General features: G+C 45.4%; 1 protein-coding gene, 1 long non-coding RNA gene and 1 other non-coding gene across 4 annotated transcripts; 2 read left to right on the plus strand and 1 right to left on the minus strand.

Annotated features, from left to right (window-relative positions):
* Positions 1–5: 5 nt before the first annotated feature.
* Positions 6–4,739, minus strand: LOC115252626 (uncharacterized). 2 transcript variants are annotated; one of them, XR_003890954.1, is made up of 4 exons: positions 4,661–4,739; positions 958–1,052; positions 291–379; positions 6–148 (listed from the first exon to the last, which is right to left on the minus strand). It is a non-coding gene; the product is annotated as an uncharacterized lncRNA (long non-coding RNA). The 2 variants fall into 2 exon arrangements; XR_003890953.1 differs by lacking the exon at positions 4,661–4,739 and having other exon boundaries at positions 958–1,192.
* msna (moesin a) lies at positions 2,250–12,206 on the plus strand. The gene is made up of 13 exons (XM_003971101.3): positions 2,250–2,261; positions 6,934–7,017; positions 7,128–7,223; positions 7,298–7,572; positions 7,691–7,774; positions 7,957–8,103; positions 8,222–8,318; positions 8,394–8,557; positions 8,645–8,775; positions 8,867–9,027; positions 9,115–9,207; positions 9,895–10,125; positions 10,209–12,206. The coding sequence occupies exons 1-13, from the start codon at positions 2,250–2,252 to the stop codon at positions 10,371–10,373; spliced, it is 1,740 nt and encodes a 579-aa protein (XP_003971150.1). The 3' UTR covers positions 10,374–12,206.
* A 2,456-nt stretch (positions 12,207–14,662) lies between these two features.
* On the plus strand, positions 14,663–14,751 carry mir223 (microRNA mir-223). Its single transcript, NR_105279.1, has one exon. It is a non-coding gene; the product is annotated as a microRNA mir-223 (primary transcript).
* Positions 14,752–17,323: the final 2,572 nt, after the last annotated feature.

The raw sequence follows: 17,323 nt of genomic DNA on the forward strand, positions 1-17,323 counted from the left end.
TGTTGGCTCAAACAAAATGTAAGTCTTAATGACAAAATGTGTTTCTCTCCATGAATAAAGAACAATAATAAAAGCAGTTTGAGCTTTGTTTGATCTGTTTAACCCCTGAGATCCAGGGATCATGCATGCAGAAGGGAGAAGACGGTTCCTACAATGAAGGGACAGGAAGAGTGGTCAGGGTTGAGCTAAATGGACCAAAGTGCTTCATAAAAACCTGATTCAGAATCTTCAGGGCCCCAAACTCACAGCCAAGATGATGCAGCACTGGTTGAAGGACCTTGAAGTCTTACCTCTGGAGAGACCTGATGACGTCTGTCCACCAACTGTGTCCATCCAAAGAAGAATCTCAGGACATCCCCCAAAATCCAGGTGAGTTAACCTGCACATTTGCAAAGTAATACAAAAATCTTAAATTTCGCATCAACCCACAACAATGTTTCAACTGCTGTGAAAACCTTTTGACCTCACTGGGTAATTTTTAACTAAACGATATTACAGGAAACTGCGCCCTTCTTGTTATATCTGTGGTTACTTTAAGATCTCTACTGAATGAATTAATAGCACATAAGTTATTACAGTTATGTGTTGGTTGATGAAGAATCGGACCTCCAAACGGACGAGGCCGTGTTTTTATTATCGAAGGGGGTCAGTCGGGTTTCCCAGTACGTTGGTGCCCCCTGTTGGACAAATGTTGTCATAGCTGAAACCCTTTTGTCCTTCAAACACACTTAATTTCTTTTTTCCCTCTCTTACTGCAGTGCCCTTTGCGCCAATAACGTATTTTTCTTAAAATATATTATATTTCAGCTTTGATTTAAAAAAAAAAAAAGACCCAATCCTAAAACAATATACATATGAGTGGATTCCAAACAGGAGTTTAATCCAGAAATATTTTATCCAAAAGGTTAAGTGGAAAATTACTGGTCGAACCTTTAATCATGATTACACAGTACTAACCCTGAATTTTAAAGAATTGCACCCCATGTTGCCGTTTATCCAGCTGCAGTAAGCAGCTCGTTCCTGGAGTGGAGGCCGCAGGGGGTCATCCTGTCCTGAGAGAAGAATGAATCAACAGCTGTAGTGACCTTTCTGGGAAAACTAAAGCCTCTCTTTATGGGGTTTTTCTGCACGTTGCTTTATTTTGCATCACACATATCTGTAGCTTTTAGATTTTTAGATATGCACCAAAGAGATGAAGCCCCTCTCGTCTCTGAAGCGAAACCATAAAGCACATTTGACCACAGAGCAGCAGAAGCTCTCTGCAGGGCTGAAGGGAAACTGAGGTGAGAGCGTGTAACCGCTGCGGAGGAAATGTGTTTGTGAGAACACCTCTGGCCCTCGTGCTAATTTGCCCTTCTTTTGCTCCTCAGTTTGGAATAAACAGCAAGGTTCCGAAATTTTAAATCATGAGAAGGCTCTAAAATAATAACGCTGAGACCCATTTATTCAGTTTGTAGGGGGGTTTAGGAAGGGCACCGGTCAAGAGAAGGTCAAGAGAATGATCAGGGAGAACTGCTCCTATAAGTCCTCCGTTTGACTCCAAACACCCTCCAGAAAAACTGGGCAGAACCTGGAGTTGTGGAGCACCGTTCAAACGTCACCTGCATGAAGATGACCTTTCATCTTGCATCTCAATCAAGGCACCGGATTTAGCCACCAGAACACTTGTTCCTCTGTCAAACATGGGGAGGGTCCCTCATGCGTGGGGGTCCTGGTGGCGCAGGGAACATTTCACAGGTGGAGAGGAGAGGTATTTAAATATACCGAAAACATTAAGACTGAATACAAAGTCATCAGTTTGACTTTATCGCCAGGTTATATTCAAACTAGTTTTCACTCATTGTTGAGTCTTAGGGCTGCAGCCATGACGATGACGATGATGATGGCGGTGATGCGGCAGGCGGAGTCTGCTACCCAGAAGCTTCTTTTTTCAGTCTGGCTGGCTGCTGTACTGTCATCAGCCTGGGTGTGGTTTTTACAGTCGGGGGTACCGTTAGCAGGAAATCAAGCTTCGGGCCATTTTTTACTGAAAACCAAACAAAGACCGAAGACAGTTTTGTGCGCGTAAAGGTTGAAATTCTCTTTTCTTTGTGCTCAAGCGTAAAGTACGGTATCCTTCCGCGGCACAGGAAGCGGGTTGACTGGCGCCGTTATTCTGATGGAAAAAAGTTTCCTCTCGCTAACTACTCTGATCTAAGAAGGTTTTTTAACAAACAAAAAGGCTCCAGCGGACACGAACGACAGCCAAGATGCCGAAAACGGTAAGAACGATAGCCGCTTTCGCAATATCCAGTCAAATCTGCTGCTTTAACCGCTGCCTGTCTTTCTGTTCAACCTTTTTAAAACCCCCCTTTTCCGGACTCGCCGTGAGACGACGGGGGTCATCTCGAAGGTATCCCTGGTGGATATAACGTTTCGAACGCGTTTTAAAAACTAATACGTGCTTGAAAACTCAGCCGGGGAATCAATGGGGTACTTTCCGTTAGCTGTGCGTGCGTGTGCGCGCTCCCGCTCCCTTTCTCATGAAAATCAGTGCCATCAGTCGCGCCGTTGGCGCAGCCTTTCTGGCCGCTTATCAGATCCCAGCCGCCGCTCAGATTCTGCGTGAATCCCCCTCCTCCACACGCACGGATACCCCGCGATCCCGCCCGCGGAGCCCCGCGGAAGCTGCTGCGCGGCCCGCGGTAGCAGCCGAGCTAGTCCCGCCCGGGCCTCCGCATCTGTCACGCAGGCCAGCGGCGCCCCGCAAATCTGCAGCCGACGGCGGCAAAACGCAGACGGGTTTGGTTGGACACGCTTTTCTGCCCAAGCTTCTGTCCATTGGGAGGTTTTATGCGTCGGGAGGGTGAAACTGAAGGGAGAAGCATCCGGATGCGTTATGGTGGCGGCTGGTGAACAAAGAACCAGGCTGGTGCCACAAGTGAAAGTGCTTCATTCACAATCAGCACTTCTGACTCAGCGTTGCTGCTTTAATGAAGGAAAATAGTGTGTGTGTGTGCACAGTTTGCTCCTATTGAAGATGCCTAAACATCCCAAAAAAAACCAGGCTACATTCCCATGAATGCGTCCCTATATTATAATAAATCCCTCAGATGGTTTTATTGTGGGTGTGAGCCAGATGTTTATGGCTGCATCAGTTCCTTAAGTAGCTCCACATCCCATAATAGCACAGTAATGTGTGTAATAACATCTGTGACTTAATGGCTCGGTCAAACGTCGGTGGCAGCGCAGCTTTAAATCTCCTTTTAGATGATTTTTTTTGTGTTGATTGAGGTCAGATTACCCTGTGGGTGGTATTTCCGAGCCATTCCTGCCCCCCCACCATCATGAACCAGGGGGGGAAGACAATTTGCAACATTCTCAAGTGACTGCATATTTATAAATGCTTCAGATAACATGTGGCTTGTGACCTCTGACCCGTCAACTGGCTCGTCTCTTCCTGTAGCATTGATACGGTCTGTCTGGTCATTTATGGGGGGGGGGGGATAAATTAAGTTCATGACTTCACCAAGTGTTTTAAACTTAACGAGATTCACTCACCCTGTTGGAAAAATGTAAACAAATTTTAAGGAAACGGCGAGAATCACCTATAATGTGCATAAACACACTAACGTTTAGAATGAGGTGGACTATTTTGTGCAGCAACGCGTGTGTGTGTGCTGTACTCTTGAGACGAGGGGCATCTCTTTGTTTCGGCCATCGTGTGAGAGCGTCCGTGCTCCCCGACCGAGCGGACGGCGCCCGGACAGAAGCCTAATCCACCCGCGCGGCTGTGGAGCGTCGGCCTGGACGTACAGAGTTAAACTTCCTGGAGACGGAGCGGGCCGGGAGGAAGCAGCGGGACGCTCTCAAAATAAACAGGGGCGCTAAATGGGGCTGCGTCAGACAATGAGGCTTTTCTTCGTTAATGAGAAGCCTTTCATACGCTGCCAACGCACTAAATTAAGGAGCAACGCGGGAAGCTCCAAAGATGCATCCCTCATCCCTCCGCGCTGGTGCTAGCGATCAGCGGTGGCGATAGCGGCGAGGAGACACGCTTGCGGTCTCATTTCTGGGCTGCGTGGAGATCCAGATTCACCCTCCTCCCCCTGTGCATCCACGCCTCAGCTCCGATGTCGTCTCTGCATCCGCGTGGACGTCGGTCCACTCGTTTACCCGTAAATAAACGCACAGCCCAGTGAGACGAATGCAGAAATTCTGCCTTGATCCTCTTTTGGAAGTGCTTCTTCTTCCCGAGGAAGTGGTGCCGCGACTCAAGGTTTCTGCCCTGACATCAGTTCCTCTCTGCTCATTTCCTCGCTCGCAGCCTTATATGGACTTTCACATCACGGTCTGGCTGTTCTCCTCCTCCCTGCCTCCCCCTGCCGTGTTCCTCAGAAGCAGCGTTCCTCTCCGGATCGCTCGACAGCAGAGCAACAAGTTACGGATGTGTGTGTGTCTGAGCTTATTATCCAAGATGCTGCTTTGAATTTGAGTTATTTTTCCTTCCAAGTCTCTAGGTTCCGTCTGGTTACTTTCATACATATAATATAAACATATTCATCGGTTTAGTTCGCACCAAAGAGTCAACCATTTCTTTGGCTTCAGCATTACTGAGACTTTGGGATCAACTCTGATCGTATCAACACGTTTTGACAGGACAAAGTGAAACACAACTCACCATTTACGCCCATGTTGTGGAGCACAGGTTGCCCTTCCCTCGCGTGGAGAAGCTTTAACGAGTGTCACTGTGCCGAAATGGTACATGGAAAGACGTGGAGGCATTGGAGCAGAGGATTAGCTGGGTCTGTAGTGCACATAGCAGAGCAGATTAGCAGTGTGTGGACGCCGAGCTGCTGGACAAAACATCAGCGAAACCTCTGCAGTTTCTCCAAATCGCTGCTTCGATGTCCTCGCTCATTAGGCTTTGAGGACGTTTAACTCTCCTGAGTAAGTTTTGTGCTCATTATTAGTGCGTGTGTGTGTCTGCCTTCATCGGTGAGTCCTAAACTAGCCACAAAACCGCCATGATTGTGTCAAAAGTGTTGAGATTTGGCCAAAGTTTCAGTGAATTCCAGCTGAGTCGTACCGTAACTCGTGATGAATATCATGTCCCGGCGTTAGCTAAGCGGACATTGAAGGGATCTTATGATCAAGTGTTGTGTTTAGCTGGTGAGGAACCGTAGAGGAACCTTCTCTAAAAGATTCTCCAGGTTAATACCCTGCTGACCTGCTCAGGTTTTGGCTCGCCTACATTAGATTAAACCTGCGCTCCAACAGTTGAATGGGCTTCATATAAAAAGGTCTCACTGGCCCTCCGGCAACCGTCCACTCTTTCCTGTCTCCCGGTTATGTGGTTTCCTCTGAAGAAAGACCCAATTAATAGACAGGATAAAGAGATTAGAAGTTGTCCCGACCCCAGGGCCGGCTCCCAGCGGAGGGCTGGCGATGGGATTTTATCACCACGGAATCGGACTTTAATGATTTGCATTTAAGTGAATCCATTTCCTCCTAATCACAGATTAATTAAAAGCCTTAACCAGTGGCAGATACCATAATATTCATGTTGTCTGGTGGGTGTTGGCGACTGCAAACTCATTGTTGACTCCTGCGATCTGGGCTGTTGCTTCTGAGGCGGCACCTCTCCTCTCGCACTTCCACCTTTGAGGTCGGGCAACATTTGCACGGTCATTGTCTCTTTGTGCTACTTTAGTATCGGCGCCTTGCTTGACTTTGGGGTGGTGCAGATGAGACACGACCGTCCCTGGGCTGTTGTGGATAAATCAGGACAGATCAACTTTAAGAAAGAGGTTTTTCTTAACAAACAGGGTTTTTTAAAAAGAACCAACCCCCCAACAAGTCTTTCCATATGCCCTTTTTAAGCTTTTCTTCTGGAGCACAGCTTCATTGCGATCGTAACGGTTGTGAATTAGTCATGGAAACATGACACGTGGGCCAGACAGGGCTGTTTTTGAGCACAAGCTAATAATAGTGTGCTAAGTGTTTTTGAATAGTGTCCATGAGCGGCACACCCTAACCAGGCAGAAAAATCCACCACTCTAGTTCCTTTCTTGTGTGACTGTCATGATTCTGACTCAGGAAATGGAAGCTTCTGAACTCAAACAGGGACGTCCTCATGAGCCGCATGTCCACTTCATAGCTAATAGGGCAAAAGAAAAACAACTCATCAAAGTTCTGGATTGTCGGTCCTGTTGTCTGGAAGAGCCCAGACCGAGCGTTTAACTGTTGGCGGTGACAGGAAGTGAGTCGCGGGGCAAGTGTCCTGAGCAGCAAATGGGGCTCTGTTGACATAAATGGGAAAGAACGCAACTCTAATCAGCCCCCACTACTGGGAAATAATGCGTCCCATTGTTATTGAGGGCAGGCGTGGGCCTCTGCCTGCACAGTTATTTCCCCGTTGGACCGCTCTTTTCTGCACAAGAGGACAGAAAAAAGAATGTGCAGTTTTCTCACTGCGGAATCCGTTTATTCTGTATGCGAGAGATCTTCTGGGGTCAAATAAACCTTTCTGACTCTCCATATCAGCATGTTATTGGACTCAGAGTGCAGGATCCTTCTTAAGACGGCCGGCTCCTGTTGCAGCAGACAGAACTGACGGTTGATCCATGACAGGATGTCGGTGACTCTTTTGAGACCCTCACGAGGCCCAGTCGCCAGAGGATGTGGTTACTTCCTGCTCAGCCTGCTGAGACCCACGCTGAGTTCTGCACTGTCAGAATGTCTGATTTGATTTCCTGCATGTTCAGCAGGCCTGCTGGTGCATGGCATTCTCAGATAGTTTACTATAAAACCTGTGTGACGCTGTGTGTGCAGGAGCGCCACCTCGTGGCGCATACCGACATCCACATGCTGCTGCGAACCTGTTGCTGCTCATTTATGTTTGTGGGTTTCTTTTTTAATATGTCAGTGTTCCTGTGTTTCTCTGTTTTTCAGATTAGTGTAAGAGTCACCACGATGGATGCTGAACTGGAGTTTGCCATTCAGCCCAACACAACGGGAAAACAGCTCTTTGACCAGGTAGGAATGACTTCCAGCCTCTCATCGCTGGTTTGCAGTCATAGTAAGAAGGGAGGGAATTGTGAGGTGGTGAGAAGTGACCACAAGTCCTCCCGCTTCTATTTTTGAAGGTTGTTAAGACCATTGGGCTGCGGGAGGTTTGGTATTTTGGACTCCAGTACCAGGATACAAAGGGTTTCTCCACATGGCTCAAGCTCAACAAGAAGGTGAGTTGCTCAGCTGCCAGTTTCCTTCGGGGAGTCTAAGCTGCCCCGTTCACCCGATTCATGGTTTATTTTAGGTGACAGCCCAGGATGTGAGGAAGGAAAGCCCGCTGCTATTCAAGTTCCGTGCCAAGTTCTTCCCTGAGGATGTGTCAGAGGAGTTGATCCAGGATGCCACACAGCGGCTGTTCTTCCTGCAGGTGAAGGAGGCCATCTTAAATGATGACATCTATTGTCCTCCGGAGACAGCCGTCCTGCTGGCCTCCTATGCAGTGCAGGCCAAGTATGGTGATTACAACAAGGAAGTCCACACGCCAGGCTATCTGTCCAGTGAACAGCTGCTCCCTCAGAGGTAAAACAGCCTTAATCGCGCGCACACACACACACACACACACACACACACACACACTCTTCAAGTCCATATCCGTCTCTGTGGATGACTTTTGACAACCTGATTTGTGTGATATCAGAGTCCTGGACCAGCACAAACTCAACAAGGACCAGTGGGAGGAGAGGATTCAGGTGTGGCATGAAGAACACAAGGGCATGATGAGGTAACCACATCTTTGTCCAGCAAAGCCAAAGAAATGAGCAATAATGAAGATAAACAGAGCTTTTCCCCAGCGAGTCCATGGCGGGTCAGATGTCTGTGCTCTGGGAAGGGCAGGGTGTTGACCTACTTGTGTCTCAGAGGGTTTTTACTAAAATCTCTGTGGAATGTCTCATTTGTCTAAAGAGAGGAATCCATGATGGAGTATTTGAAGATCGCCCAGGATCTGGAGATGTATGGAGTCAACTACTTCAGCATCAAGAACAAGAAAGGCACAGAACTGTGGCTGGGAGTGGACGCACTGGGGCTCAATATTTATGAACAGAATGACAAGTAAGGGACTCCAAACTTTCTCTACTTTCTCTGAATGAATTCAGTTCCCATCAGTAAACATATCCTTTATATATATATATATACACATATATGATAATTAACCTTCTGTCTTCAACAGAATGACCCCCAAAATTGGATTTCCATGGAGTGAAATCCGGAATATTTCCTTCAATGACAAGAAGTTTGTCATCAAACCAATTGACAAGAAAGCGCCTGTATGTATCTTTAGTGGCGACATGTTATAGAAACGGCTAAATGTAATAAATGATGTCGTTATCTTCTTACTTCAGGACTTTGTGTTCTACGCACCAAGACTGCGCATCAACAAACGCATCCTGGCTCTCTGCATGGGCAACCACGAGCTGTACATGCGCCGCCGTAAGCCGGACACCATTGAAGTGCAGCAGATGAAGGCTCAGGCTCGAGAGGAGAAGAACCAGAAGAAGATGGAGAGGTACGAGTCCTGGGAGAGGTTTAAAAAAGACGCTCGCGTCTGTGTGTGCGGCCCATGTAACGCGCCATTTCCCTCCGCTTCCGCTAGAGCGCTGCTGGAGAACGAGAAGAGGAAACGGGAAGTTGCAGAAAAGGAAAAGGAGAAGATTGAAAGGGAAAAACAGGAATTATTAGAGAGATTAAAGCAGATCGAAGAGCAGACAAAGAAAGCCCAGCAAGGTGGGTGTTGTGTGAATGTTCAGGCCCGTGAGACGGCGCTGTGGTGACCCGTTGTGACACAACTTGTGTGTGTGTGTGTGTGTGTGAGCAGAGCTGGAAGAGCAAACGCATAGGGCTCTGGAGTTGGAGCTGGAAAGGAAGAGGGCTCAGGAGGAGGCCGAGCGTCTGGAGAGTGAACTGAAGGGTGCTGAGGAGTCCAAGATGGCTCTGCTACAACAGTCCCAGAGCCAGATGAAGAACCAGGAACATCTGGTTAGCCTTCAAATGCACCTCATAATCAAAGTTTCCCAAGTTCAGAAGGTCACTGTCGTCAAATAACCGAGCGATTGTCTTCTTCAGGCCACCGAGCTGGCTGAACTGACTTCCAAAATCTCCCTCCTGGAGGATGCCAAGAAGAAGAAGGAGGAGGAGGCAGTGGAGTGGCAGCAGAAGGTCAGATCCCATCCACTCATCTCGTCTTCATTTCAGGACGCTCATGATTTTATTTTGGGAGCAGTTACACAGTTTCGGGAGTTCTCACCGGGAGTTTGACGCGTGCGTCAGCCATTATTCCTGCCTGTTCGCCGCCCCTCCCCCGTGACTCACTAACATTCCTGCCTGTTTCGGGGGAGGGGTGAAAGTCCCTGGCTAACTTCCTATCTTTTTTGGTAAAACCCAAGCACGCCGCCCAGCTGCTTTCTCTTTTTTTAACGAGCAGACGTGACTCATGCGACTTGTGGTAATGAAGGAAATCTTGTCTCAAGGCTTCAAGAGGCCCGATTGTGCTCCTGCGAGACCGAGGCTGCTAAGTGATGGCTTCCACCTCGCGCATTTTTTGGCAAACGCCCTTTCGGAATTCCAGTCATAGCTCGGTTAGCTGTATCCCTCAGCTGCGCCCCAGCTTTGTCCAGCGCGACATACATCCCAGCATTTGCTAAACGAAGTTGAGGATTATCGAATGATCGTCATTACAGCACGATCCCCCTTTTTTCCCCGTCACCTAAGCATTTATTCTTTCACCTTCCTTGTATTTGGTAGAGTAATTATGATCGACGTTGTCCCGTGAGTGTTCGTGTGGCGCCACCTACAGGTCAGAAGACTGTAGTTCGTATTTCCTCATCCTTGTTTTGGTGCTCCCAGGCTACCACGGTGCAGGAGGACCTGGAGAAGACCAAAGAGGAGCTGAAGAACAAAGTCATGGCCGCTCACGTCCAGGAGCCGCTCAACGCCGAGAACGAGCACGACGAGAACGACGAGAGCAGCGCCGAGGCCAGCGCCGAGTTCACGTCGGCCGCCACCTACAAGGACCGCAGCGAAGAGGAGCGCATGACCGAGGCGGAGAAGAACGAGCGCCTACAGAAGCACCTGCTGGTACGTGACGCCTACACGTTAAATATAGCGGGCCGGAAAGAGGAAGCCGATTCATTTTCGAGTTAACGTGGTTTTCTTCCCAGGTTTTGAGCTCGGAGCTGGCCAACGCTCGGGACGAGAGCAAGAAAACGGTGAACGACATCCTCCACGCGGAGAACGTGCGGGCGGGGCGAGACAAGTACAAGACCCTCAGACAGATCCGGTCTGGCAACACCAAACAGCGCATCGATGAGTTTGAATGCATGTGATGGGCCCGCGGCGCCAGGGCCTCTGCCTGGACTGCTGTCCTGCATCACGTAAGCTGTTTTTACCTGCGCCCAAATAAATCCAGACGTGGTTGCACAAGCACATGCCGCCGTACGCTAACAGACCGGGAAAAAATTCCATTTGTTCATTCCTAACTTTGAATTTAGGCAAGTCACTGGTTGAAAAGGGACAAAGTGTTTTATTGGTTCACTCCTCTCATTGCTTTATGTAGCATTTTAGCATCAGGCGAGGCCTCATTTTAGGGCGTATTTTTAGACTTCCTGAAGTAGTTTTTAGTTTTCAATCTCCACTTTCAAAATAAAGGGCTGACGGTTGGGATTTTCCAGTCATGGGTTCCTCTTTTCTTCCCCCAAATGCACCGGAGTCTTCATAACCGTGTGGAACGGCCCCGTAGTAGACACTGTACGGCAAACATTAATGGCAGTATTATTATTTTTTGTAAATTTTATTTGTTCTCACCTCATATCAGACAGTATTTACTCCCCTATCACTGTGGTCAATAAGCTCAGTTTCAGATTTATTATTTTTTTTCTGTCTGTTACATTTCTAAAAAAAAGAAAAAGAAAAGTCCCTTAAAAGCCTGTAGACAACAAAATTAATGAAATGATCTTCCTCCTTATAAGAGGTTCAGACGATTAGATTAGCCTTCATCTAATGTACCGGCTTTGTCGATATATCAGTGTTTTCATTCAACTGTAAAACTGAAATCAGTCTTACTTGTTTCTGCTCAATGGGGGGGGGGGTCTAATAGTTGAATGCATCAATATTTTGTGGTACTGATTGAAGCAGTACAACACAGACAAGGTTACCATGGTCACAGGCCCCTCGTGCTCAACAAATGCTGATCATGAAATTTGCAAAGGTCAAAGTTGTAGTTAATCTGAAGCGCTGTGTCACCACACATCGGCCAGTTTTCATCACCTTATTTAATTAAAAAATGCACTGGAAGATCGCGGCTCACTTTGCAAAACGAGTCCAAGCAGACCTGCCAATGCATCCCTTTTTCATATAGCGTATGTATTTAATTCAGTCTGTGTATTTTGTAATTTGGATTATTTTTCAATGTGATGAAATTGTTTAAAGTGAAAATATTGACGCCGCTTAGGATATTTTTGTATCATAAGAAGTTGTGGGAGGGAGCAAAGCGTTGGCAACAGGACCAACGAGAGGCAGCGGCGGCAGCAGGGGGATCTAGTGGGTTCGGATCCCAGGAAATCTTCTGTAAACACGTTGAATGCCATGCATCTGTGTGCCAATATTCCAGATTGAACCCTTCACAAATTAAAAAAACAAAAAAAACCCAAAAAAAACAAAACGGTTTGCTTGTTCTTGAATACTTAGAATTTAGTGTTTGACAAATTTATTTTCACTATTTTTCAAAGTTCAAAATGAATGTACTTTAGTGAGAAATATTTCTTTAATAGTTTTTTTTTTTCTTATTGAATGAACATTTGTCATTTCGACCAACATTAACAGTCTTTTTCGCTCGTTGCTGCATAGAATTCATGTATCCGCCATGGAATAAAAAAACCTCGTTTTTAGTTTTTTGGAAAGTTTTTCATGCCTTTGAGAAATACTTTTGTAATGCTGCGCTGCATTTTCTACCGAAGCACCGTGTGACAACAGCCTTCCTTCACAGATGACGTTGAATTTGGCTTCACCTGTGACAAAAAAAGTACTGAAAGATGAGTTTAAAAGGACTGAAACCTAGTTAAAACTAAACTGTTGACAGAGTGCCTTCACCAGGTTTTACATCAGATCTTGCTGCTTTGTGTCTTCCTTTGAACAATGAATAAAAATCAATTTGAACTGTCTCTGCTTTCTGTTGTTTTATTTGTTTCATAATGTTTCTTTAAAATGATTTATTATAGCTACTGAATGAAAGGAAATGCATGTTTTACAACATGAAACCATTTAAAACTTCTGGAATCAGATTCTTACAACGAAAAAGCTGGATCAGGAAGGCTAACATGACATCTGCAAATGTTTCAATTACAGTTTATCGTTACAAAAGAGGAAAATGATTCATATCTGAGAAGCTGAAATCTTTCCATTTGAAACTTTATTTTTAATATAGAAAAATTACTTTTTGGACCTAATAACTGAGTGATTCTAATAATATTTTAAATGATTATTCAAAAATATTTTTTCCCTTAAATATCTGCCTTGTGAAAACTTTTAACTGTGCTTTGTTAAACGCTGTTTTCTTAAATTTAGGTTGATAAGTTGAGTCAAATGGCGGTCTTGTCACACGTCATTGTGTGGAGTTAAACATATAATAATGTGGTAACAACAATAACAATCAATAATATATATTTTTTCTCTTTTTACTATGAAATGTGTGTCGTCTGTCTCGGTGTATTTTATCCATGAAAGAAATTGAATGCCAACTGCAGTTCCCAATAACCCCGCCCGGGGGCAGTATAACACAGGCTGCAGCCCGTCGGGCACTTAATAAATAGTTTCTGTTTATTTCGGCAGTAAACAACCAGCGGTCACAGCAGTTTATCAGCTAAAATTTGTATTTTATCATTTACATAAGGACAGAGCAGGAATAAAATATGAAGTTCTGTTGAGTTTTATTTCGGAGACACTTAGCGCTCCACTAAATTTGGTAATGATGTAGCATTTAAACTCAAAGAAGAGCCCTCTGGCAATGACTCCAGCATTTCAAAATGATTCATCTCTGCAGGAATGACAGTTTAAACCATTAAAACATGACAGGTAGTATTTTTATTCTATTAAAATATTCCTTGATATGTCTCTCGCTAAACAAATGAAAGGTGTCACAAGTAATTCAAGGAGTGGTTGCAACAATGAAGTCAGTTACTTGACAAATAAAAAGCAACCACGTCTTTCTTAACACCAACGGGAGCTGATGTTCTTTTTTATCTCCCACTTCCTCTAAATTTATGGTAATAATAAGCTGAAATGTGTCGACATGAGATAAGGTGCCATGTACAACTAAAGCTACATTTGGTTTTGCAGTTGGTTGGTAGTTTGTTCTTACAGGAGAAATAAAACGTCTATAAATGGGAGCAGCATGTGATCTAATTTAATATGACTTTGTGAGGAAGTTGATGTATTGTATTGTTTGTGAGCTTCTTCTTTTTGTTCTGTTTGAAATGAAGCTTTCAACTGGTTCTTGTTGAAGAACCGTTTAAACTGGTCGTTCATTTTCAGCATGAATGGGCAAAATGATTGCTTGCATTTGGGGTTTTAAGACAATATAAGGGTAATTATGAATCAAAATAACACTTTTGCCTTTTTAAAATGAATCCAAATGTTTGGTTTTGAGCACCGTAGCTGTTCACCAGTGGAAGCAGACGTGAATATTTTAAGCCATAAAATAACCAGACTGGTGCGACTCTGTGCTGCTAATGGAGCTCCCTGATTGGCTGCAGCACCTGGACAACATTTGGATCAGGAGAGTTCCTCATCTGCATGTGACTTTGGCTGAGGTCTCACACTGGAACGCATGACTCAAGTTGAAGCTGGACCCGTTTGCCTGTTCATTGAGGGCTTCTGAGAGTGAACTGGAGCCCACCGGTTAACTGGAAGACAAGGACATTCACACATTTGGTCGTCCTGCTCGTCGCCAATAAATCGGCAAAGTTGCAGAGTGTTTTCAGAAATTTAAGGAGATCTTAAAGAGCTGACAGGGAGGAAACTTTTCTTTCCCCAGACAGACTGAAACTGGTGTCTGACAGGTAGAAGAGGAGAGAATCACTCCATAAAAGTGCAGTGGGACACAGTCGCTCAACCACAACGGCTGATTTTAGAAATCCTTAAATATTAAAAAAAGTAATAAAACAGTTGGCACAAACCTAAATATACAGTACACTCCTGCATGAACTCTGCAACCCCCCCCCCAAAATAAAGAATTCTTTGTGTATATCTGTGGAATCTATTATCTGGAGAGCTGTGAGCTTTCAGCAGCATTTCACAACTGTGACATGTTGACACTTTATTTCCACATATTTCCTGAGCGCTAACTTCGCACTTATCTTCTTGTTTTGACTTCCTCTTTGCAGCGCCACGGCTCAGTGGTCAAACGGACCATCCTGACACTCTGTCACCGCCGCAGAGGAGAGCAGCGCCTCAGTCCTGCTGACGAAGGAGAAGGAGAAGAAGGAGAAGATCTGAGCGCGGCTCCGGCTGCAGGCTGGAAGGTAAGACAGGAAAAAGCAGGCGCACGTTGGAGAGCTTTGACCATGTTTCTGCTTCTTCTTTATCGTCCCACAGAGCCTCGTTTGATGACCAGGCCCCTCACTTAGTGTATTTGACAAGCTGTTCTTGACACTCTTTATACGCGAGTGTCAGTTTGTCAAATACCCCAAGTGAGGTGTCACTTGTCTGCAGTTTTGACCCTTTTGACCCTCCGTCACCTCCGCGCTCAGGTTCTGTGCGTGGTGGTCCTAACCAGGGGGGGGAAGGCCCCCTCTGGGTGGGGAACGTGCACATGGGCTGCCTGCATATTACAAACTCTCACTTTTATGTTTGTTCAAACCCAAAACCTCTTCATTAATGGAACATTTAGCATATGTGATGTCCCGTCTCTCCGTGGAAATACTGAAGCCGCCTTTTCTGAGGAGCTAACGTTTTCTTGGTGGGTTTTTTTTTTTAAAATCTCTGATTTTGAAACTGTAAAAGACCGAACGTATTAAATCGAACCGAAAAGTGTTAAAAGTTTCAGGGCTGGAGGTGTGAATTTTTTTCCCCTCTTTTGTACTTTTCTCTCCGGTTTAAACTTGATGAATGAGACCTGTCTCCTCCAACGGGCTTCTTCTCAATTTCTTTATATCAGGCTTTCGCCGCAGCCGCGGGTGAACCAGAGCGACCCCGGCGTGCTCTCCTACGTCCGGCGAATCCTTTGGCTGAATTTGTATGAATATTGTTTCATTTCTGGGCTGCAGAGAGAGCCGATCATCCATCTGACCCTTCATACGGGGCAGTTATCATCTTACCCCGGGCTTCCTCTTCCTGTGCAAACATGTTGCCATGCATGTGTGTAACAGCAACAGTTGTCACTAATTTAACACCATCCTTTCTGACTCTGTGTGTGTTTGTGTGTGTGATATTGTTGGTACAAATGTTTCTGGGGTTCATCTTTAATCATTTACATTTTACACCTATTTTTACGGCAGAAAAGTGTAAAGTCAAAGAGTTTTCCACTTTCAGAAGTTGCCTGAAACGTCCCGTTGTGCAAGACCAGCAACCGTCGCCGCGGACAGACGCGGCGGCCTTTCACAAGCTTGACGGAACGCCGACGAGTCGAACCTGCAACTACCAGGTCAACTGGCGTGAACAGGTCCGGGTTGTCCGGGTTTTGACCTGCTGCGTGTTCTTTTTTGTGTGTGAAATCAATCAGTTTGTAATCCAGAGCCAGTTTGTCCAGTAAGAGGTGGTAGAGCTCTGCAACCAAGAGCAGCATCTCTGACACAGATCACAGGACCCACACCTCCATAACGATCCCTTCCAGTCCATTTAAAATAACATTTCAGCTCAAAATGACCAAGAATTCCACCAAAGTCTCCCTGCATTTCAGTTTATTTAATATTTAAGGTACCACCAATATAACAATTCTGGACTGTAAACCTACACGTGGGATCAGTTCTGGGTTGATGTGATGGATCAGGGAAGCATTTTGCTGTGGATTTGATCTGAAATGGATGTTATTGCACAATAAAACAAATAAAGCAACGAAATGCTGCAGCGATGGCATTTTGGCGTAACCCTTCACTATCTTTAATTTTTTCTGTCAGGGGAAATGAGACGTCAGTTGTGTCCACCAGATAATGAAAACACACTTTTAGGTGTCACACACGTGTTGAGCTTTCGCCACATTTTATTTTATTGGATTTACAGGCTACAGAACACATGCGCTGATGGCTGAGAGGGTCGTCTTTAGTCTGCACTTTTTTTCATTAAATCCAGAAATGGCTTCGTAGATATGATGGAAAATGCAGCAGCAGCTGTAGAAAGAAGAGAGCAACTAAATGGAAAATGACAGAGATTCATAGCAGCCGAGTTCAGGCTGATACTCAGACGTTCGGCAGCCGAGTTATTGTGTGAAATTGTTGCACGGAAACCGTCTCCCTCCAGAATCTTCCCTCCATTCAGCCGCGGCTTTCACCAAACCTGGACTGACTGCAGGTATGAGAAAATGCTAAAATATGCAGGGAGGGTTTCGGGTGCAGCTTTAATTGTAGCTATTGAACAAGCTGAATAGTTTCTCCTCTAAAACAGACATAATAAAATAATCAAATGTACTCCACACACACACACACACACGTACGCGCACACACGTGTGCGCTGGGTCAGCATGTTTACATTGGTTGTACATTTTCTTGGTTGAACATAAAAAACACCGACAAGGACTCGCCGGAGACTCGTTTGACTAGATAATTTAATAATCACTCAACAGAGCAAGGACCCAGGAATATAGCTGTGCAGGTGACACTGATGTGAGGTCATTAAACCATTGTCCCTTAACCAAATGACTCATTCATATCTTTAAAAAAGACTTATTTAAAAAAAAAAAAGACTGATATTTTCTGAAATGATGATCTTCCGGGACATGTTGGTCATGTCAACTCTAAAAATACACTCCTTGTTCCAGGGTGATCCAGAGTCATTGTTCCGCCTCAGACTTCCAGAAAGGAAGTGCTTTTCACCCTGTTATTGTTCCAGCTTTTCCACCGTAGTTGCTATTCAGACATTTCAATACAACACAGGAGGAGTTTGTGGCATCATGCCCACATATAAGTGGAAAAAGGCTCCTTGGTTTCATTCTAAGCTTGGGTGGAGTTTGCATGCATTTTAGAAAACAATATTTGAAATGCATAAAATCCCAATGGCTGGGAATATTCTTTAGGTTTAGATTCTGCAAGGGGAAGAAGAACATCCGGAGCTAGAAAACACTTAACTG

This window comes from Takifugu rubripes, chromosome 15 (assembly GCF_901000725.2).
Source record: "Takifugu rubripes chromosome 15, fTakRub1.2, whole genome shotgun sequence".
Lineage (NCBI taxonomy): Eukaryota > Metazoa > Chordata > Actinopteri > Tetraodontiformes > Tetraodontidae > Takifugu > Takifugu rubripes.